Source organism: Elaeis guineensis, chromosome 15, assembly GCF_000442705.2.
Source record: "Elaeis guineensis isolate ETL-2024a chromosome 15, EG11, whole genome shotgun sequence".
NCBI lineage: Eukaryota > Viridiplantae > Streptophyta > Magnoliopsida > Arecales > Arecaceae > Elaeis > Elaeis guineensis.
Genome location: NC_026007.2, coordinates 51,179,970 through 51,205,305, shown reverse-complemented (window position 1 = coordinate 51,205,305; position 25,336 = coordinate 51,179,970). Strand labels below are relative to the sequence as shown.

Sequence of the window (25,336 nt, the reverse complement as noted above, 5' to 3'; positions counted from 1 at the left end):
CACCACAACCTAAATGAGAAAAAAAAAAGAAAAATATCTGGGGGCGATCGCCACAGCTGTTTTCCCGCCACCGGCGGAGAATCGAGGCCGTCAATGCCGTCACCCGCAGGTCGCAGTCCGTCAGATGACGCGGGAAATGATGGCGACCCTCCCGTGGGAAGAACCCGAGGCCAACTTTGTTTCAAAAAAAAATAAACCAAGTCTGGATGCAATATTTCATTAATATTTGTATTCTGACTACACCTACGCCGGCCTCCCTCTTCCAGCTGAACGTTTAATATATAGTAAGCTCTACCTACGTAAGCCACATATGTTCAAGGTTAGCTCAAAAGATATAAAAAATGCTGCCATTATTTTATGTAGACTTGTAGACCCTTCTCCGTTTGGGCAGAGATAGTGTCAGAAGGAACAAAAAGGCATGCACCCACAAAGAGGAAGTGCTGTTTGTATCAATAATTTTTTTTTTAAAAAAGGAAGTGTTGTTAACAGGAATCAGAAGATTATGGGAAGGATCAAGATAATTTGACAGATATAATAAAACCGAGATATTCAAAGCTTTTAATTTAAAATGTACAATATTTTTTTGTTGAAAAAATAATTGAAAGTTTATTAGTATACTTTATTATTTGATCAATATTTTATGTATATTAGTTTTGTATCGGATGATATTAATAGGGTCAAAAATTATAATTTTATATTCATAACAATCTGAGATCGTGTACAAGATAAAAGTTATATATTAAAAATCTCATGTTAGAACCATAAATTTAGATGAAGACTTGTAAATTATTAAAAATATATTTTTACAATGCCAATCAAATTTATCATAACTAATTAATATTTTTTTATTAAAAATAAATTATAATTAGCTTAGTTGGTTGGCATCTCCTTCTATTTACAAAAATATTCTAACCTTAAATTTTGATGGTGATGTTGAAACTTTATTTTTCATAAAAAAGGATCACATTAATGTATGAGCATTTGATTTTTGCTCCAAAAAGATATGTCTTATATGCTTAAAAAATGTAATTAGGATCAGTAGGTTATGGAGCTCGTATTGCTATCCTTAGATTTATATATCAAATATTATGTTTTATCAAAAAAAGGATAGGCAACATGAAAATTATGTGGTTGTAGATTTGATATTTATCTTTTATTTTTTTTGATAATACCTAGGATTTGAATTGTGGACCTCCACTAAATACAAGCTTTAAAAAAAATGTGTCAACCAACTAAATTAATACTCGTAGAAATTATAAAATTAAATTTCCTTTTGACTTGTTGTATTAGTCCTTCTCATAGGTTTTGTTAATTCAATTAAGGCTTTGAGTTATATTTTCTAATCTTATACACATTGTCAGATTCAAAGGACCATTGAGTTTGCGTAAAACGAATTTAGTTTTTTAATAGAAAACTACGAAGGATGGAAGCCCGGTCAAATTAGATGGCAGGGGTCATATCCAAGTCACTTGCAAGTGACTTTAGCAATTAACTCAATTAGCATCTTTTTATAGCGAATTTGCTTAGCATGCTTAAAAGCCACAAATTATAGTCATGTTACTTTTTCTATTCTTTGGATAGTGAAGCATCTTTCCTCTTTAATTGATTTATAAATTTTGAATAAAATTATATGCGACATCATGTGTAGCATCTATGCTTCTTTCTTTATAGATCAATATTGTACACTCCTTACCATTTATAGGTAACATATCTGAACACTTGTTTCAACCATGATTTTGACATCATAAATGTATAAAATCCATAAGCATAAGATCATGATTGATTGATACAACATTCAAACTTCGTTTAAAATTAAAAAAATAATCAATTTTTTTGAATTATGAGAAGCCAATAACCCAATTATGATATAATTTTTTTTTATATTTAAATAATGTATACTATATAATAGAATTACTGTTTTGAAATGAAGATATTGTAATTATTATAAAAAATAATGTTTAATTTTGTGAACAAATGCTTGGTGCACATGTAGTGCTGTTGTCCGGATCGAAAAGAGTAGGAATGAATGAAGTAGAGTCATTTTCATGGGATTTGCATCATTTATTCGTATCAAGTTTATTAATACATGCAGCCAAAGTTGAAGTTGCTGGTTATCTTCCCAGGTGATAGAATGACCATGGTGTGAAAGCTAATTGAGCTAAAATAAAGCCTCGTATCTAGGTGGGCCTCTTATATCGTCCTTTATTAAACTTTTTTTATCTGAGTGAGAAATCTATGCATATAATATTTTTAAACATACACAAGGAATGAACACATTATTTAATGATTTAGTGTCAGAAGCTGCTCATGCAAGCACTTGAGCACTTCCTTTTACTAGTCCTTACATTTTTCATTATATTTTGTTGGAATATGGTTTCAGAAAAATAGAGTTTGTGACAAATTTAGTGAAGCTTCTCTCTTTCCACCATTTATTATTGAAATATTTCCTTCAATTAAAAGTAAGAACAACTAAAGCACCACGCACTCGTTACTGTCAGTTTTCTTGCTTTTGTTTGTACGGGTGAATGAAAAGTGGAGGCTTCAAGTGATGCTGAGCACTGGTTCTTTGTTCGCTTTCTTTTCCAATGATACAAGGTTAAGACCTCTTTTTTGGTTGAGGCTCACAATATCTTTCAAAAGATCAAAAAATTTTACCTACCGAATGATGACAGTCCTGGCTTTTAGTGGTTAAAGTTATGAGTTAGTGGGATTGGATCTGACCAGAATTTTTTAGGGTTTAACAAACAAAGTGCTCAAGGGTATCCAATGAACCCCACTATTCAAACCTTAGGACGACCCCAACACCAAACTTGGAGTCCAAACACAACTAAGGGATTGAGCTTGGTTTAGTTGTATTAGAGCTAATTGCAAGTTTTGTTCAAAGTCTCCATTACTCCTGGTTCTGGAAATAGGTTTGGTAGCCATGGCCAAAAGAACCAATCATGCCAGGTCGAAGTAGAACCTAGAACCTTAGTCGGCGTGTTCAATCCCTAAAGCAAAACCTAATTCTATACAGATTGGAAATTTTTAAAAAAAAAAAATGTGAAAACCAACCTAATTTTAGTAAAGACCAGGGTTCGGATTAAACAAACTCTAGTTGCATGCCTGGAAACAGGGACAGCAACCACAGTCCAATATTATGTTGATCCTGATATTCCAAACCTTGGTGGAATTTTCAGGAGCTGAATAATTCTCTCTCTCTGGTTAGATAATTATGCTAGACAAAACTATTTATCGAGTTCGAAATCGTAAAAATATCATTGCTTGTTGATTTATGTTGTTGAGACAATTGCTTCTTCCATGATTGAGCCATGCAAAATAGGCATTTAGAAACAATTGTTTCATTTTTCATTTGTGCCTTTCTTCCCTTGAATTATCACTGGCTGGTTATTTAGACCATTTGCCAAAAGATGCCCCATGATTTATGGGACCATGTTTGTTGCGATCTCATGCCATCACATGACCCAGGCCCCACAAAACCCAGCAAGCCTCACCTTTTGAACCAGTCTCAAGACAGATGCAGGCCCCGTTTGAATCCAGATTTCTTTTGTCCAGTCTGAGCCTGTACATGATACGCCCGGTTTGATGACAATGGAATACTGGAAACATAAGAGAAATCTCTCTCTCCCCTTGCAGGCATATTTAAGCAGGTCGGCATGAAGTTGATGAAGCTTTTAATAGTTCACGACCACCAGTACATGACAGCTCCAGACTCATTTAATATCAGACCTGCTCCTTCTTCTCATTTCCTTGAATGAGATTGAGAACTACCATGGGAAGTAAATTTCTTTTGATGGTCTATGTCAAAAAAAAAAATGTCTAACAGAAAAAACAGAACAGTAAAGATAGGGCATAAATGTCAAATTAGAGGACCCAACAAATGTCTTTGATTCCTTAGTGCAACCCATCTTCATGATTCTATAAATGATGCCCCTAAAATTTTCCTACCTTGATAGCTTAAATTACCCCATTAGACACCAGTTAATCATTTTGGCCACACAAAGCTTTGACATAATAATACACAACATCATCTCCCCCTACTTTTGATTTTTTTTTTTTTCTTTTCTTTTTAATGTTCTAATGAAAGCAGAATCACAGATAAAACACAAACCTGTTAACCATTCTTCTGCTTAAACCATATCATGGTACAATCTTGCCATAAAAATGAAGGCAATTTAAAAGTTAGAATGCAGCCTAGGCCAGAGTTAATCCTAACAACTTGAAGATTTGAGAATTAAGAAAGCAAAAAGACAGAGGCCATATAGAAAAGTATGAGAGTCTAGAAAACATAATAGTGATCATCCATTATGGCTTGTGTGATGGGGTCCACCCCAAGCAGTTGTTTTTGCTTCTGGAATTTGCGCAAGCTGCTTCAAGGACCCCACCCCACTATTATTCTCTTATAAGCAGCATGGGCCTCCATCCTCTGCTGTACTCGTTGAAAGAAAGGTGGCATTTCTAGATTGGTCAAGAGGAACAAAGACAAGTGAAAAAATTCTACTTTTTCTATTGCGCTATTATTACCTTCTCTAACAAAGTTCAAGCCTTGAAGGATTCCCCCATCTGTTTATATATATATTCTCCTTGATGAAAGCATTGCAGTCAACTGAAATCTGATAAAGTAAAAAAGTTGAATGCGAAATGACTCCCATTGGAGAATGCATAAAACTGTATCTGGCATGAACATAGCAGTCATAAAGCATGTGAAACTAGCATCCTCTATTTGTTGGTCATGTTTTGTCCAGAATTCATCAGCCATATTTTCCTAATCTTCCTTCACAAAGTTGATATGGTTGCACCTGAAGCTTTTTTTTTTTTGGAGTTAAAGATGGGCCCAAGTATTGCCCTTCTTTGCCAGTGATGCGGATAGAGAGGAGAATTATGGCAATAATGCAGGATAAGACAAGACCTTTGTTCTGATGGCACTATTTTGGGCAACTTGGAATGAATACCATGCTAATGCATTCTTCAGTGGAATAAGGCATGGCCTCATAGGTTTGTCTGTGATTAACTAATTCGTTGGAGGTTAAACAGGAGGTACTTTGACAATGAAACATACTTGCTCTCAGATGGAGCGTCCACACAAAAATGGCCACCACTAGTGCTGGAGTGGGATATTGGCGAACACCATATATATACACATGTACAACTTGCTCATCGTATGTGAATCCTTAAATTCTATATATCGTCTACATGACATGGGAATTGAATTTCATAGCACTACTTCTGGTGTGAGTAGGTTTCTGATTCTCATGGTAAAACCTAGGTGAATGATCCACCCTGATTTGAAGGGGGTGCTGGAGAGAGCTGACATAATAGCACTCCACTGTGTATATAAGTTTCAACATTAGGTTGCTTACCGATGCATAAATGCTTCAGTCTGTATAATAAATTTACAAATATGCAGATATAAGCACCATTAGTGTGGTAAAAAAAACACTCTCCATGTGCGAATATATTATTTTATATACTCGATACATGCCTTAGTTTGGAGAATGCATTGACTCAAACACATGGACCAGAAGCAAGGCTCTAACAAGTATTTATAATGGTATATGTCACCATGCAGTTAGTGTACTGACCTGCTATGCTACACTATGGAGCAATTCAGAAATACTTCCTTAGACATATATGGGGTCCTCAGAGGCACATGTTTCTCATTAGTTTCAGTTAGTACAAAATCAGTTTGCACCTCATAATGCAGCATGATATGTACTAAAACCTAAAACTGTGCTTGGATGCAAGTAGGCATATTGTGGTACTCAATTTGGAATACCAATAGATAGATAGACAGGTCATATCCAAGATATAGAAGGACACCTGAGAAACACTAACCAAAGAGAATGCCACAGAATTGCATGGTTTATAAATTCCAAACAAATAGATATATACTCATAGATTCCCATCTCTCATCTCCATACTTGGGTTTACGTCCTTATCCTTTAGGACAGGAAAAATAAAAGATAGTAGTCTAGACATTATGAGCACAGAGACAGACATATCAATTACCATGACAACCAGGATTGCACACCTCAATACAGACATGAGCAAAGGCTAGACGGTAGAAAGACAATAAGACACCAACCAATGACTGGTACAGGCCCGTATCACAGTTGTCCAAAATATTGATTAAAAACTATGGTAAAAGAAATAAATTAAGATTTTGATCTTAGTTTTAAATCAGCTAACCATCTCTGATCCCATCATACAACTCGAGCCTTCATGAAAACTGGCCCGGCCTTGGCTTACTATACTGGCATAATAAGACAGTACATAAATATCAGGCCTTCGGATACAACTCCATGACCCTTACAACTGAGTTAGGAAGGCCACTCAAATCCTACCAAATGAATTTGAACAGCCACAAAAAATTGCATACTGTGGTCCCTGGGCAAATTTACATGCGGCCAATCTCAGAATGCAATTCAATATAGTTCGACATAAAATGTCTCAGAGGGGAAAACTCTGTGTTTTTGAAAATTAAATGAGAAGACCAAGTACAATACCCATATGAGCAAAAATGATCAATAAATTCTTTCAAAAATAGAATATCAAGAGTATAGTCATGGGTATCAAATTTAGTGACAGTTTTAGAGACCTCGACTCAAAATGCTCAATGTAAAAAATTAAGCAACTCGACAATTGCCAAAAAATCTGTATTCTAAGATCATCTGGACAGGGATATATATAGCCTATTGCAAAGTATCCACACCATCTCCAGCAACAAGTGAGAGAGAGAGAGAGAAGGGCAAAGCTCCCATCTACCACCGCTTAAAGAACGAATGATGGCCTTTAAAAAGCAAATGATATTCCATAATCCTGTTCCTTCTATGAAACCCTGATTCAGCTATTGGACAAAGCCTCATTCACAGCCCTACAGAGAAAATCTTATTCAACTGAAAAGTATAACCACCTTGCTCCTAACCAAAATTTTCAGGCATTTTATCTATACCTTTCTATTAGAATCTCACAAATCTCAAGCAAATCTGACAGAATAAGCCAAAATCATATTGATCTCATAGAATCAAGCCAAGAAGGATAGAATGAAGCCAAAATCTTGACAATCAAGGATCAACTATGATCTCGGCAAATAAGAAAATCTATCAAGAAAATTTGTCGCAACCAGCAGCACTATCTTTGAATATTCTCCTCTGATCTCTCTTCTTTTATTGTATATATTCTATAGTTATTTACTATTTTTGTACAGCCACACTTACTACTTTTGTATAGTCATATTATCATTTTTTATGACTCTTTGTATTTAAATATTGACCTATACTTGGAGCAAACAATTGTTGGATGTATGTCCTAAAAGTCAGATTGGTCGACACTTGTAAAACATTCTTAGGGCATAATTTGTAAATTTAACTTTTATATTAAAAAAATTAGGTTATTTTTATTCACATTATGTTTAATTGTGTCTGTGAATCGTCCATTGGGTTAATGGATATGATAACACATATACTCAAGAGTTGAGAATTTGAAATATATGTTATTATAATTAACTCATAAATTACTCCCAATCATAAAATCATCACGGAGACGGTGATAGATCCACAAGATTGGTGTATAATCGCTTTTTTCAGATAGATGAGTATTGAATCTACGGTGTGGAGACACCGAAGCAAAATTACAGGTGCTTGGACACTGAGCATGACCAATCACAAACAGTCACAAGGATATCTACCCTCTCATCAATGACATGTTCATAGCTGCAGTTGTGTGTTTAGTTCTCTAACCTGAGGTGCATCGGCCATTTACCTTAAGGGTGCTGTAATTTGACTACACCATAACTCGATCTCCTAGCCATACGGAGCCTTGAGGTGTATGTTGGCTACAGTATGTTCATTGTAGGAATTGGATTGTACCAAGATGGGATCTATCGATTTCGATAGAGTAATCCTATGAAGATCATGTGATTGAGTCTTAAAGCCCATGACAATGACACTGTAAAAGATAGAAAAATATTTCTATTAGATTTTACAACGAACTCGAATCGATTGATTTTATCATATGACAGATATGAGGTTTGACGAGTTATCCTTAATCTCAATTCTGTCGGAACTCACGGTAACTGTATCTAGATGTTCATTCTATTCTGCTGAATTGCCACTACATACTGCTAAATGTCACTGGTGGATTGTGAAACTTGTCGTCTTGATGATCAATGACCCTCGATGAGCAGAGATGGAATTGTTCCAACCCATCGAAAGAAGTTTCGATAATATTGTGCTAAAAATTATGATGTATCTCACTACCAGACAGAATATAACCTATGGGATCACACACTACAGAGGTTTCTGTTTGATCAGATGACTGATTAACGATTATGAATCATTAAAAGGTATAATCGTCAATGTGATTGATGATTAACCTGAAGCAAAAGTAGCAATAAAATAATTTACTAAGAGTTAATGAATTATAGGAGGATTAATTAGCAATTGGATTGCTAATTAGCTCAATTTGATTGAACAATGAAGTTCGGATCAAGTCTAATTAGATTAGGTTTGATATGATTAAGTTATGAGATAACTTAATTGCAAGGAAATTCAATTTCTGATTTAATCAGGATTTGGTTTCAATTAATTCTTAATTGGATTAGGACTTAATTAAGGAGATCAGGTGCCTAATTGGATTGGGTTCACTCTTCTCCATTTGGGTCTAACCAAATCAGATTTGGTTAAGACAAAATTGAACCAAATTAGTTTGAATTTGAATTCAAACTTTCTCCTTGCATCTCATTTTGTTTCCATGCCATTTATAATCACCCTTCTCACTTTTTGCGTGAGAATTATTCATGCCCAACAGCCCCTTCTCGCCCCCTCTTGGATAAGGATAAGTTAGGTTTTAATTTGAATTCAAATTAGATTTGAATTTAAGATCAAACTAACTCTTATCCTTATCCATTTAACCTCTTTGTCACCCACATTAAAAAGAGTTTTATTTTGTGCGACGGGAGAGAACTCTACGGTATTCCCTAGTGTGAAATCTGATTTCATACCGAGAGAAGGGAAAAAAAAAGGCCGGGAGGCTTAGGGTGTGGGTTTTCTATCTAGGTGTGGGGTTTTGTAAAGAGAGGAAAAAGAAAAGAGAGGAAGAGTTCCCCTTTTCATCCTCCACCTATTCTTCTCTCTACATATCCTTCTTCCCTCCAAAAGAGTTCGTGAGATTCAAAAAAGAAGGTCGATCAAGCCATCAAGGAGTTGATTTCTGGAAGGGAGCTAGCACCCCAGTGGAATCATAAAGCTCTGGTTAGATCAGCAGCTTGCGTGGAAACCTGTAGAGATCAGGCACGTGCGTGGCTCAACTGCAGACCTTAGCAAAACTACGATCATCAGATTGCGGAGATCGTCTATTCGCGCAAGATGATGTGATCACCCTCCTCTTCTTAATACATGCTGATTTATATCATGTTAATATTTGATTTAGATCTATGCTTGCATGCTGGGTCGGATCGAAAATTTTTGAATTCCGCTGCCCCTGATCTGAACTGATCTGATGCGCCAACCCGATCCTTCAATAACAAGATTATATTTTTCCTCATAGATTATATTTTTCCTCATGGTATCAAAGCTCTCATCCTTGGACCTTTTCTTCTTTGTCAGCCTTCATTGCTGAGTTATCGATCTTCATCGTCGATTGTTCCTGATAGTGCCTTCATTGCCGATCAGATCTTTCTCAGTTACCTCTGCCTTTGCCATTCATATCCGATTGCTTCTTCTCTTGATTCTTTTGTTTCTTTGATCTTCTGAAAATGTCGGAAACCTTTGAAATTGTGGCCAATAATTCTACTGGACCAACTTTTGGATCCTTACCGAATCGACCAAATGGAGAGCTCCAAAATATGGATCCTTCCTATCAACTTGATTGGAAGAATTATCTCCAATAATCGCAGATTGTTAAGACATTCCTCAAAAGGAGAGGAAAACTCCATCATTTGAACGAGGCTGGACCTAGTGCTGATGATCCAAAGTTTTCCGCATAGGATGAGGAAGACTCGATGATCATGTCCTGACTATGGAATTCAATACAACCCAATATCCGTAAGAACTGTATGTTTCTTTCTACTGTTAGAGATATATGAAAAATGATTCATCAAACATACTCCAAGATGCAGGATGCCGCCATAATCTATGAAATTAAGATGAAGATTTCAATCACCAAGCAAGGTACTCTTTCGATTACAAAATATTATAGTCTGATGAATGATTTTTGGCTTGAATTAGACCATTATCAAGATATTAAGATGCTATGCAGTGAGGATACTAAAGCCCTTTTGAGTTTGGTGGAATAGGATCGAATTTTTGAATTTCTTGCAGGACTTAATGTGGAGTTTGATCAAGTTAGGGTTTAGATTCTTGGGAAAGAATAGCTGCCATCACTGAATGAAGTATTCTCCATCATACATGCTGAGGAAAGTCGGCAGACTATCATACTGTAATCACAGACTTCAGAAGGCTCAGCTATGGCCTCTACAAAGGCTACGGATGAAAGAAGTCTAATAACTTTGGACAAGAGCAAGATGACATAACCACTGATAATCATTCCTCTAAACAGTCCAATCGAGATGGAATCTGGTGTACCTATTGTAAAAAGCCCCGACATACAAAAGAAAATTGTTTCAAGCTTCATGGAAAAGTACAAATCCTTAATTGGAAAGGAGAATTTAAAGAATAGTAGAAAAGTCAGGCCAACTTTACGAACAAGATACCTCTCAAGAAAAATCAATCCCTGATGGTGATGAATTTAGAGAATTCAACAAAGAAGAGATTGAAAAACTATAAGATTTTCTTAAATCCCTCTCTAATTCATTTAGCTCGTGTTCATTGGCTTAACCTGGTAAGTGTCTTGTTTTTGAAATCTTTAATATTGACAACTCTACCCACTTTGACTCTTGGGTCATAAACTCTGAAGCCACCAATTATATGACACATAACTCCACTAAATTTGAAACTTATAAATCATATCCACGGAATAAGAAAATTACTGTCGTTGATAGTTCTCCTATAACCATTATGAGCTAGGAAACCACAAATTTGACTCATTCCCTCTCTCTACAAAATATGCTACACAGGGTTCGCTGTACCGGTACCAGACGGCGTGCCGGTGTCGGATCGGTATGGTATAATATTGATACCATACCGACACAGTACGCCAAGGCATACCGGTCCGGTATCGGTACACAATTATTTTTTCGATTTTCTTTTTTTTTGGAATTTTTGAAGTTAATAATTGATAAATACAACCTCAAAATAGCATTATATTGCATATTATTGACATATTTGGGTTCAATTTAGAGTTAGGTTGCGGTACAAAGATTCTTGATCCAAAATTTCAAACATATATTTATTTACATTATATTTCAACTATGTCATCTTAAAACTAAAGAAAAAATATATAAAATACGTATTAAAATGTATCTAAATATTTAAGTATAAATTGTAATAACTGATATACGAACCTTAAGATGTACTCTGCATTTAATTTCTTATCAAGTGTCTGTGATGCTCGTAGATATCTGGATCATCAACATAGTCTGAATGGACATCAGTCCAACCCTCTAGCCAAGCTACACCGTACTCTCGAATATTCATCATCCCATAAGGCATCCTCTCTGGATTGTAAGACATCTCAGACCTCTCGCTAAAACTCTGGCTCCGAGAAATATCCTTGAAATGATGGTACGGTTGTGGAGGAGTCCATCCAAATATGTCAGTAACAAAATCTGATCCGTAAGATGCTCCAGACTGCATAGGGTAGAAACTACTAGAAGATGATGCCTCGGATACATCATATGCATATGGATCATAAGGTGGCTGTGGATAATAAGATCCATAATGCGATGATGATCCAGATACATCCATGGACCCTACTCCATGTGCAAGATCGTCCACAACTGCATCATGTGCTGGACGACCTCTAGAAGCCAGTCGTATACATGAAATCGGCTCCCCACGGTCTCTACCGACTCGTCCACTATAATTCCTATCCTGTGTGACGTGCGTAAACTGAGACTCACTAGTGAATCGAATATCACCCTGTGGCTATCTCATAAATGGTGGTCTCCTGTCCTCCAGTTCCTTCCTGATTATTAGATCCATGGCTACTACTACCAGTATCATCATCACTCTCCCTGATGTCCGTATCTGAATCAAATAGCTCCTGTACCATCGAGAGTGGTGCACGTACAACTGCCTTTTTCTTTTCCTCCTTGTGCCCCTCTGTAACTGAGTTTTCTGTGATTGAGATAATGGATGCCTTCTTGCTGGTTGCCGGGAGGATCGTCTATACATCTCTCGCTCGAATCTCTGAAAAGATGTATCAGACAACGAGTCATGTGATGAATGAGTCCCTTGTATCCCCTCAGGCTATAACTGATCAACTGGAACCCTATGTGGAATATTTTTTTTGCCCATTGCCCTGGATCCACCCTGATCTCCTTCGCCACCACACTGGCTGGTCGTAGCGGGGACCCTAGCTCATCAAGCTCTGGATCCTGCTGCTGATTTGCAACCCATCCGATGATCGGATCGTCATCCTCGTCGGTATAATCATCCAACATCGGATCAGTGTACTTCAACTGAACTTCTTCCTGAATATATTTTAGCCTCAACCTCAGATTGTAGTGAACATATACAAGATCGTCGAGACATTTTTGTGTCAGACGATTTCTCTGTTTGCTGTGAATAAGGACGAAAGTAGACCAATTATGCTCACAACCACTAGCAGAGACCGTCTGAGAAAGAATACGGACAGCCATATGTCTCAAATTTTCTGCTGACATTTCAAAATAAATCCACTATTCAGCTATAAAAGCAAAATTACATATCAAATTTGATGATATTATTAAACAAAATTATATATCAATCTATATTGCTCATTATTGATATATAATTTATCTGAATTCATCTGCTTTTTGCTTACGACAGCTGATGAGACTCCAAAACTGTCTGATCCCTCTCTAAACTATTTCATCTGAAACAAAATATATTTATTATTTATAAATATATCAGATCGAATTCAGTTGAATAAATACATCTGTTTTAAACTAGCATACCTCTTGCAGATACAACGACACGATTTCTGGATCAGACACCATCTTATATATGATATTGCGAAGAGAAGCAAGAAGCTCGCTGTCTATATCTATCTCCGGAATAGTATACTGAAAATTCGGATTCAAGTAATAAGCTGAAGATAATTTCAAGACTGATTAAGCAAACTTTTATTTTCATGCTTCAAAAAAATATTTTAAAACATTCTTGAATCCAAACTTACCAGCTAGATGCAAATCTCTGCCCATCTGATAGTCCCAATGGTGCTCAATGATTTTAATGAATTCTTGAGCATGCTTGGGATCATTCTCACTGATCTGTTTCTTTGCCCTCTCCATCATGTAATATAGGAAGCCCATCTGAGGGTATTTCTCGCTGTCCACGGTGCGAAGCACCTCATATAAAGGCTTGATAGCCTTAACTACCTTCTCAGCCTGCTGCCAAAATGACTGACTCGTCATCAAGTTCTCCACATGACTTCCATCAGTGCCAGCCCTCGCATATCTGCTCTCATGCCACTTGGCACTGACAAACATCTGACGTAGGGCTGCTTTCTTCTTAAGAAGACTATCAAATGCTATGTAGTTGGTAGCAAACCGTGTGATATCCGATCGTAAGATCTCTCCCCCAGTATACGTCCGCATCAATGAAAGAACCCATGTGTGGTTGTAGATGAATCTAGTAATGATTTGGGCAATCTTCACTACCTACTGCACCCTGCAAATCTTCCTGATATCCATCAATATAAGATCAATGCAATGTGCAGCACATGGAGTCCAGTATATCTGCGGTCGCTGTTCCATCAGCAACTCTCCGACAGCCTTATATTATGGTCCGTTATCTATGATGACCTGCACGACATGCTGCTCACCCACTGAATCAATCACCTCCTCTATCAGACCAAGGATATATGTGGCATCGTGCATCTTATCTGAAGCATCAATTGATTTGTGAAAAAATATTTTTCCATCACAGTATGTCAAAAAATTAATGATGCTCCGCCTAGTAGGACCTGTCCAACCATCACACATCACTGTCAGACCGTATGTAAGCCATTTATTTTTATAAGAAGCAATCCATCTCTGCAGATCCTCTTTGGTGCTATCAAGAAGCTGACCATAGATGTTCTTAGGTCTTGAAGGATCTACACCCTGACTGACAGCCTCTATGACTGAAATAGCAGATCGATAGTAAGGATTGGCTGCTATATTTGCTGGAATATATAGCTGAAATAAAACTATGATCCAATAGCTCGACACATATCCTTCTTCTTATCTTTTTTCAGCATTCTGTCAATTCTCTGCTACTTTGAATCCTTATTGGGCAAAGCATGTAGATCCAAATCCTGAATGCTAGTTCCTGCTGGAATATCTCTGAAGGACCTCCTCCTACTGCCAAAAACTCCTAACAAAGAAGACATGCTGCGTCTGCTTTCTCTACCACCAGGCTCTCTGACCGAGGTAGTCCTCCTTAACTCGAATTCTCTCCCATCAGTTGCTGATCCAGATCTTGATTCGTAACATGATGGTCTGAATCGCTCTGTATCGGACCATCTTCTCTTGCCGGTACTGATCCGCCAAGCTCGCCTGAATGACAGCCTCAATCTGTGCCTCCTCATCATCTGGAGCAAAAACCTCCTCTGACTCTCTAGAATGATAAGGTGCCTCTGCAGTTCGACGGTCTACTTCGATCTTTTTCTGCTTTGTCCTTTCCTTCGCTGCTTTCGAATCAGCAAAGCACTTTTTCATCAATTGTCGGATCTCTTGCGATATTTTCAACACATGGACACATCAGGATAACCACCAGCCAGATGCTGCTTCAACCTAGTCACCTCTCCTCTCTTGAACTCTGTGTTGCATCATTTGCATCTCCAATGATGCCGAGCCGAGAGTATCTCGCCATGATCCCAACTGATGTCACACTCTAGATCTTTCTTCTTACTCATTTCTGCAGGTATAACAAAATATTAATTATTTTGAATTAACTGTAATATAACACTAATTATATATATTTTTTATTTGATAATATTTTTTACTATTAAATATTTACAAAAAAAATTAAAAAAAATCTCAAGTTAGATTCAAATATTTCAATTATTTTGAATCATTCTAAACATTATTCTCAATTTCAAAATTAACTCTAATTTTTTATTTTTTTAATAATTTTTATATAAATAAATATATACTATAAAATAGATGATTAATTTAAGTGAACGAATGTCATACTCTAAATTTTTTTCTTATAAATATATGCAAGTATAACAAAACATGATAGTTTAATGATAATTAAAATAATTATATATAATTTTAAAATAATTTTAATAATTATTTTAAAATTTATAAATTCAAAATAAATATGTTATATGCTTCAAATAATACTTTTAAATTAACTAAAATATAACACTATTTTTATATATTTTTTATTTTATAATTAATTTTTTTTAATTTAAATAATTAAAAAAATAATTTTTTAATTTCAAATATTTGAAAAAAAAATTTAAAATTAGATTTAAGTAGCTTGAATCATTCTAAACATGATTCCCAAACTCTGATTTTTTTCCTAAAATTTAATTTTTCTTAATTTTTAAATGAATAAATATATAAAAATATTTAAAATATATATAATTAACAAAAATTAATAATTTTAGTGTTATCGTATAGATCTTCCAAAGATCTATCATGTATAATTAAATCATACCAAAATCATAAGATTTTGGAATGATTTTCTCTTATTTTCATTCTTTCTCATTTTTATCCTATTTTTAACAACAAAAATAAAAAAAAAATATTTACTAAGAAAATAACACATTATCTTATCTCCAGTCAAAGATCAGCCTCTTCTCGAACCACTCCTACAATTTGATGAAGTTTTTTTTCTTTTTTTCTAATTTTTCAGAGGTCTCAACGGTTTCGTTGAGACCTTCACCGTTGAGACCTTTATACGTTTCGGAAGTTCTCTAAGACTTCTCAGAGAATTCTAATGCCTCTCAGCCATTTAAAAACTCTCCGACCCCACCCCCTCCCCCCTCCCTACTTTTTCCACGTGGGGGATGTCGGCATGGTTCGGTTCACGCCGAACCGGTATCGAACCGACCATTTTGGGCGGTATGGACGCAAACCGGACCGAACCGAGCGGTTCGATACGGTTCGGGGGGATTTTTTGAAAAAAAAATCCGAACCGGACCGATAAGGCGCCAGTCCGGCTCGATACGCCACGTATCGGGCGGTTCGGCCCGCTACGGCGAACCATGATGCTACATATTCCTAAACTATCCACCAATCTTATTTTCATTCATCAGCTTACCAAAGATTTAAACTACCGAATAACCTTTTTTCCCACTCATTGTGTCTTTTAGGATCAGATTATGAGGATGATTGGATTTGCTAAAGAACGGAATGGGCTCTACTATCTTTAAGAAGTCAGTGATTTTATAGATAAAGATACTCGATTAACCCTCTCCTGCACTTTGCGAAGTGCTTCTTCCATTAATTCTGGCTCCTCAAACAAATTTGAAATTTGGCTTTACCATTTTCATCTTGATCATCCACCTTTTCAGCTACTCAAGATGATATTTCCTTTACTTTTCAAAAATATTGCTGTTGAAAGTTGTCATTGTGATACTTGTGAAATTGCTAAACACCATCGTGTGTCATTTTCTTTGAGTCATACAAAGTCTTTTCAACTTTTTCCTTAGTGCATATTGATGTTTAGGGCCCGTCTAAAATTTTTTTCACTGGGGCTAAGTAGTTTGTGTCTTTTATTGATGACTGCACTAGAACCACATGACTATATTTAATAAAGGAGAAGTCTGTAGTAAGTAATATCTTCCTCATTTTTACATGATAAAAATTCAATTTAGGATCTTTATAAAATGAGTTAGATCTGATAATGTAAGGAATTACTTTAATCACACTCTCTACTTTCTTTCAGAAAGAGGAAATTATCCATGAGTCTTTTTGTATTGACATACCCCAACAAAATGAGGTGGTTGAACGAAAAAATAGATACTTGCTAAATGTTACCCGAACACTTTTGTTTCATTCCAATGTTCCAAAAAAATTTTGGAGAGAGGAAGTCCTAACATTAGCTTACTTGATAAATAGAATACCTTCTCACCTCCTAAGCAATAAAAGTCCTATTCAGATATTATCAGAACTTCATCCTGAGTTTCATTTTTCCAACAACCTACCACTTAAAGTATTCAGATGTGTCTCCTATATTCATGTTCACTAACAAAATAAAGGCAAACTCGATCCTAGAGCTTTAAAGTATATGTTTATGGGGTACTTAAATACCAAAAAGGGCTATAAATGTTATCATCCTTCCATTCAGAAGATGTTTATTTCCATGGATGTCACTTTTAGTGAAACTGAATCAGTCTTTCAACCTCCACATTCCTATCTTCAAGGGGGAGAGTTCAAAAGAAGATATGGAATGGGAAGGATTTCTCCTTGCTAATTTCGATGATACTCAATTGCCTTCTTCTTTTTCGCCTCAGACATCATCTTAGCGATCCTCTGTTTCTTGCCAACCTACATTATCTCAGCCATCCTCTGTTTCTTGCCAACCTACATTAAAATTTGACATCACCATCCAGAGAAGACACCAACAGCAACCAGACCCAAAACCATCTAAACTACTACAATATTCAAGAAGGAAGAAGCCCACTCCAGAATTGATACAAGTCCATGAATTGATACAAGTCCATAAGTCTGAACCAGAATCAAGTAAAGAAACTATTCCCCCTTCTTCCTTTATTAACGAGTCTAATCCTAAGAAATCTACCCCTCAAAATTTGGACCTACCAATTGCTCAAAGAAAAGCCATCAGAAAATATACCCAATATTTAATTTTACAGTTTGTGTCCTTCCATAGACTATCCCCCAACACAAAAGCTTCTTCACTACCCTAAATTCGATTGACATCCCTAAGATCGTACAAGAGGCATTAAAGGATAGAAATTGGATACAAGCTATAAAAGAGAAAATGAATGTATCAAAGAAGAATAAGACATGGGAGGTTGTTACTCTACCTAACAAAAAACAACCAGTAGGATGCAAATGGGTTTATACATTGAAATATAAAGCTGATGGATCTCTTGAGAGATATAAAGCTAGATTAGTGGCAAAAGGGTATGCTCCAACTTATGGGATAGATTATCAAGAAACTTTTACTCCTGTGGCAAAGATGATACTATACGGATATTACTATCCCTTGCTACTATGTTTGGTTGGTATCTATAATAATTTGATGTTAAGAATGCATTTCTACATGAAGACTTGGAGGAGGTTTTCATGGAGTTACCACTCGGATTTAATGACAAATTTGGAGCAGATAAGGTCCGTCGGATGAAAAAAATACTATATAGCTTGAAACAATCTCCTAGAGCATAGTTTGGAAGATTTACAAAGGCTATGTTGAGAATGGGATACAAACAAAGCCAAGGAGACCACACGTTGTTTATCAAACATTAAGTTAAAGGTAAAGTTATAGTTCTACTGGTGTATGTAGATGATATCATTGTGACTAAAAATGATGCAACTGAAACAAATTTTTTTCGAAATATCTGACTCAAGAGTTTGAAATCAAAGAACTTAAAAAGCTGAAGTACTTTTTAGGCATTGAAGTGGTATGGGAACGCCTTCCCAAGATCTATGGAGACCTAAAACCAGCAGCAATCACCCAAAAAGGGGCATCCAACTAGGGGATATGGCGGCCACAAGAGGGGGGGCGCCAACTAGGGCTTGGCGCTAGGGTTTCTTGGTGAAGGGTGCTAGGGTTTGGGTGTCCTCCCTTGAACCCTTGATGGCGGCAACGATTTTTCACACCAAAAGGGGTGGCAACTAGAGAGAGAGATGAGAGAGAACATGAGGGAGAAAATGATTTGTATTATTCTTGGCTCAACCTGAAACCAATTACAATGTATATTTATACAGGGTCAATATGACCCAACCCAATAACTCCCACGACTAACCCAATATAAGATTGCGCTCACCCAAGCCCATGTACACCCATGACTTGACCCAATCTCACCTTTCTTGGACTCAAACCTAGCTCAATACAAGTTAGCCCCTCAAGGCCCAAATCTTCTGGATCTTAAAACTGTGAAGACTGACAGCCTTTCATACTAGGACCCAAACTAGTCCTAGAACCCCCATAAATGCCTCATAGGTCATGGACCTTGACCTTTTTCTTGGCCACCTGAGATTTTGGAGCACCACACCAAGTCCTACAATCTTCACCTTGGTGTCCTAAGATCTCAGCAAACTCCGTCCCGTCGATCAGCCCCATTAGTGCCACACATCTGCGAAAGCTGTCCCACGAAAGAGTCTTCGTAAGTACGTCAGCTGGGTTCTCTTTTGTGTGAACCTTCATCAGCTCCACCTCGCCTTCTTTCATGAGGTCTCTGATCTGATGGTACCTAATATCAATATGCTTCGTCCTCGCATGATAGATGGAGTTCTGTGCCAACAACAATGCACACTGACTGTCATAGTGCGCCCTGACAACTTCCTATAGGAAGTCCATCTCCAACGCTAGCCCCTTCAGCCATAATGCCTCCTTCATTGCCGCCATGACGCCAATATACTCCACTTCAATAATGGATAAGACCGTGATGAGTTGCAAGCAAGATCTCTACGAAACAGGACCCCGTTCAAGCTGAACACGAATCCTATTATTGAATGCCTGGTATCCACGTCTCCACCAAAATCCGCATCCACAAACCTTTCCATCTGCCTTCGAGCCTCCTTGGATATGTTGGAGCATCTCTCAGCACTTTCTCGCTATCCGTAGTAGATACCGACTCCAACTGAACCCACCAAATACCTGAAGATCTCCTTCAGTGCTCGTCAGTGCTCTCTGTCAGGCTGCATCATGAACCTACTGACCTAACTCCCTGCATGGGCAAGATTCAGCCTACACCACATCATTGCATACATTAGGCTTCGTACTCCTGAGGTATATGGTACTCTCTTCATCTCCTGAACCTCCACCTCAGTCAGTGGCGACATATCTTTGAAAGGCTGATGTGCCCGGCAAGTGGCAGCGCTACCGATTTGGCATCCTTCATCCCGAACCTTTCCAAGACCTTTCGAATATAGCCTTCTTGAGATAAATGCAGCAGCCCCTTGCCTCTCTCTCTGAAGATCTCCATGCCAAGGATCTTCTTTGCAAGCTCCAAATCCTTCATCTCGAACTCCCGAGATTAGGCCACCTTCAGTTCCTGCATAATCTTCCTACTCTTGCATGCTATCAGCATGTCATCTACATACAAGAGTAGGTACAATCTAGACTCATCCTCTAAGTCTTCACATACACACAAGGGTCGAACTCACACCTAACAAGCTCAATGCTCCTCACATAAGAGTCGAAGCGCTTATACCATTACCTCGGCGACTGCTTCAACCCGTACAGTGACTTCTGTAACAGGCAGACCTTTCAGACCCCGGCTCTCTAAACCCCTGTGGCTGCTCCATGTGTATGCTCTCCTTTAGATGATCATGGAGGAAGGCCATCTTGACATCCATCTTCTTCAGTTTCAGATCCTGTGCTGCTATGATACTCAATAGCACGCGTATGGATGCATGCCTGACGATCGGAGAGAACACCTCATTGAAATCGATGCCTTCCTTCTGGGAGTGTCCTTTGGCCACCAACCTCACCTTGTACCTGATACCTCCCTACTCCAAAGGTCCTTCCTTGCATTGGAAAACCTATTTGCAGCCCATGGGTTTCTTCCCTTATGGCAGCTACACCAACCACCAAGTTTGATTCTGGTGGAGAGACTGTATTTCTTCAGACATTGCCTAGATCTGGCTTTCTGCCGCCTCCTCATAGGTGTAAAGATCCCCATTCGCTGTCACCAGGATATATGACACCGATTCTTTGAAGCCATATCAATCAGGTTGCCTCACGTTCCTCTTGGGCTTGTACAGTGCAACCTCGATATTATTCTAGATCCAACTCGTTCCTGTTGAACCTCTCAGCTTCTACTTTTCGTCTCAACCCTCTCCACCAAGGTTCGCTGTACCGGTACCGGACAGCGTGCCGGTGCCGAATGGATATGGTACGGTACCGGTATCGTACCGTACCGACACTCGGTACGCCCAAGCATACCGATCCGGTACCGGTACACAATATTTTTTTCGATTTTTATTTTTTTTTTTGATTTTTGAAGTTAATAATTGATAAATACAACCTCAATATGGCATTATATTGCATATTATTGACATATTTGGATTTAATTTGGAGTTACGTTGCGGTACCAAGACTCTTGATCCAAAATTTTAAACATATATTTATTTACATTATATTTCAACTGTGTCATCTTAAAACTAAAGAAAAAATATATAAAATATATATTAAAATATATCTAAATATTTAAATACAAAGTGCAATAACTGATATACGAACCTTAAGATGTACTCTGCATTTAATTTTTTGTCGAGTGTCTGTGACGCTCGTAGATGTCTAGATCATCAGCATAGTCTGAAGGGACATCAGTCCAACCCTCTAGCCAAGCTGCATCGTACTCTCGAATATTCATTATCCCATAAGGCATCCTCTCTGGATTGTAAGACATCTGACCTCTCGCTAAAATTCTGATTCTGAGAAATATCTTCGAGATGATGGTACGGTTGTGGAGGAGCCCATCCAAATATACCAGTAGCAAAATCTGATCTGTAAGATGCTCCAGACTACATAGGATAGTAACCACTAGAAGATGATGTCTCGGATACACCATATGCATATGGATCATAAGGTGGCTATGGATAATAGGATCCATAATGCGAGGATGATCCAGATACATCCATGGACCCTACACGTGCAAGATCGTCCGCAGCTGCATCATGTACTGGACGACCTCTAGGAGCCCATCGTCTATATGAAATCGGCTCCCCACGATCTCTACCGACTCGTCCACCATGATCCCTATCCTGTGTGACATGCGTAAACTGAGACTCATCGATAAATCAAATATCACCCTGTGGCTGTGTCCAATAAACGGTGGTCTCTTGTCCTCCAGTTCCTCCCTGATCATCAGATCCATGGCTACTACTACCAGTATCATCATCACTCTCCCTGATGTCCGTATCTGAACCAGATAGCTCCTGTACTTTTGAGAGTGGTGCACGTACAACTGTCTTTTCCTTTCCCCCCTTGTGCCCCTCTGTGATTGAGTTTTCTGTGATTGGGAGGATGGATGCCTTCTTGCTGGCTGTCGGGAGGATCGTCTATACATCTCTCGCTCGAATCTCTGAGATGTATCGGATAGCGAGTCATGTGATGAATGAGTCCCTTGTGTCTCCTCAGACTGTGGCTGATCAGTTGGAATCCTATGTGGAATATTTTTTTTTGCCCATTGCCCTGGATCCACCCTGATCTCCCTCGCCACCACACTGACTGGTCGTGGAGGGGATCCTGGCTCATCAAGCTCTGGCTCCTGCTGCTGACCTGCAAGCCATCCGATGATCGGATCGTCATCCTCGTCGGCATAATCATCCAGCGTCGGATCAGTGTACTTCAACTGAACTTCCTCCTGAATACATTTTAGCCTCAACCTCAGATTGTAGTGAACATATACAAGATCGTCGAGGTATTTTTGTGTCAGACGATTTCTCTGTTTGCTGTGGATAAGGGCGAAAGTGGATCAATTACGCTCACAGCCACTAGCAGAAACCGTCTGAGAAAGAATACGGACAGCTATATATCTCAAATTTTCTGCTGACGTTCCAAAATGAATCCACCATTCAGCTACAAAAGCAAAATTACATATCAATCTAAATTGCTCATTATTGATATGTAATTTACCTGGATTCATCTGCTTTTTGCTTACGACAGCTGATGGGACTCCAAAACTGTCTGATCCCTCTCTAAACTGTTTCGTCTAAAATAAAATATATTTATTATTTATAAATATATCAGATCAAATTCAGTTGAATAATTATATCTGTTTTAAACTAGCATACCTCTTGCAGACACAACGACGCGATTTCTGGATCGGGCACCATCTTATATATGATATTGTGAAGAGCAGCAAGAAGCTCGCTATCCATATCTATCCCCGGAATAGTATACTGAAATCTCGGATTCAAGTAATAAGCTGCAGATAAATTTCAAGACTGATTAAGCACAATTTTACTTTCATGCTTCAAAAAAATATTTTAAAACATTCTTGAATCCAAACTTACCAGCTAGATGCAAATCTCTACCCATCTGATAGTCCCAACGGTGCTCAATAATGTTAATAAATTCTTGAGCATGCTTGGGATCATTCTCACTGATCTGTTTCTTTGCCCTCTCCATCATGTAATATAGGAAGCCCATATGACGGTATCTCTCGCTGTCCACGGCGCGAAGCACCTCATATAAAGGCTTGATAGCCTTCACTATCTTCTCAGCCCACTGCCAAAATGACTGACTCGTCACCAAGTTCTCCACATGACTTCCATCAGTGCCGGTCCTCGCATATCTGCTCTCCTGCCACTCGGCACTGACAAACATCTGACATAGGACTGTTTTCTTCTGAAGAAGACTATCAAGTACTATGTAGTTGGTAGCAAACCGTGTGATACCCGGTCGTAAGATCTCCCTCCAGTATACGTCCGCATCAATGAAAGAACCCATGTGTGGTTGTAGATGAATCTAGTAATGGTCTGAACATTGTCCACTACCTGCTGTACCCTGCGAATCTTTCCGATATCCATCAATATAAGATCAATGCAATGTGCAACACATGGGGTCCAGTATATTTGCGATCGCTGCTCCATCAGCAACTCTCCGACAGCCTTATATTGTGGTCCATTATCTGTGATGACCTGCACGACATGCTGCTCACCCACTGAATCAATCACCTCCATCAGACCAAGGATATATGTGGCATCGTACATCTTATCTGAAGCATCGATTGATTTGTGAAAAAATATTTTTCCGTCACAGTATATCAAAAAATTAATGATGCTCCGCCTAGTAGGACCTGTCCAACCATCACACATCACTGTCAGACTGTATGTAGGCCATTTATTTTTGTAAGAAGCAATCCATCTCTGCAGATCCTCTTTATTGCTGTCAAGAAGCTGACCATAGATGTCCTTAGGTCCTGGAGGATCTACACCCTAGCCGGCAGCCTCTATGGCTGAAATAGCAGATTGGTAGTAAGGATTGGCTGCTGCATTTGCTGGAATATAGCTGAAATGAAATCATGATCCAATAGCTCGCCACATATCCTTCTTCTTATCTTTTTTCAGCATACTGTCAATTCTCTACTGCTTTGAATCCTTGCTGGGCAAAGCATGTGGATCCAAATCCTGAATGCTGGCTCCTGCTGGAATATCTCTGGAGGACCTCCTACTGTCAAAAGCTCCCAACAAAGAAGACATGCTGCGTCTACTCCCTCTACCACCAGGCTCTCTGACTGAGGTAGTCCTCCTGAACTCGAATTCTCCCCTACCAGTCGCTGATCCAGATCCTGATTCGTAACATGATGGTCCGAATCGGTCTCTGTACCAGGCCATCTCCTCCTGCTGGTACTGATCCGTCAAGCTCCCATGAATGGCAGTCTCAATCTGTGCCTCCTCATCATCTAGAGCAGAAGACTCCTCTGACTCTCTAGAGTGATAAGAAGGTGGCTCTGTAGCTCGACGGTCTACTTCGATCTTTTTCTGCTTTGCCCTTTCCTTCGCTGCTTTCGAATCAATAAAGTGCTTTTTCATCAATTATCGGACCTCTTGCGGACATTTCTGATACATGAACACATCAGGATAACCACCAGACAGATGCTGCTTCAACCTAGTCACTTCTCCTCCCTTGAACTTTGTGTTGCACCATTTGCATCTCCAATGATGCCGAGCCGAGAGCATCTCGCCATGATCCCAATCGATGTCACGCTCTTAATCTTTCTTTTTACTCATTTCTGCAGATATAACAAAATACTAATTATTTCGAATTACCTGTAATATAACACTAATTACATATATTTTTTATTTGATAACATTTTTTACTATTTAAATATTTACAAAAAAAATTTCAAAAAATCTCAAGTTAGATTCAAATATTTCAATTGTTTTGAATCATTCTAAACATTATTCTCAATTTCAAAACTAACACTGATTTTTTATTTTTTTTATTTTTTAATAATTTTTATATAAATAAATATATACTATAAAATAGCTGATTAATTAAAGTGAATGAACGTCATGCTCTAAATTTTTTTCTTATAAATATATGCAAGTATAACAAAACACGATCGTTTAACGATAATTAAAATAATTATATATAAT

The 25,336-nt window shown here is 37.9% G+C and overlaps 1 protein-coding gene and 1 pseudogene across 1 annotated transcript; both read right to left on the bottom strand.

The window, feature by feature from the left end:
- Window positions 1-12,966: 12,966 nt before the first annotated feature.
- LOC140854116 (uncharacterized) lies at window positions 12,967-13,885 on the bottom strand. Its single transcript, XM_073249564.1, has 3 exons — window positions 13,279-13,885; window positions 13,058-13,191; window positions 12,967-12,975 (listed from the first exon to the last, which is right to left on the bottom strand). The coding sequence occupies exons 1-3, from the start codon at window positions 13,697-13,699 to the stop codon at window positions 12,967-12,969; spliced, it is 564 nt and encodes a 187-aa protein (XP_073105665.1). The 5' UTR covers window positions 13,700-13,885.
- Window positions 13,886-21,478: 7,593 nt separating this feature from the next.
- On the bottom strand, window positions 21,479-24,645 carry LOC140854074 (uncharacterized; annotated as a pseudogene).
- Between the last annotated feature and the right edge of the window lie 691 nt (window positions 24,646-25,336).

Bases quoted from the DNA above. Each gene is read 5' to 3' on its own strand.
- LOC140854116 (XM_073249564.1), bottom strand. From the start codon at position 13,699: ATGCGGACGTATACTGGGGGAGAGATCTTACGATCGGATATCACACGG. The intron at 13,192-13,278 runs GTAAGTTTGGAT...AATTATCTTCAG, and splicing joins CAGAGATTTGCATCTAGCTG to CTTATTACTTGAATCCGAAT.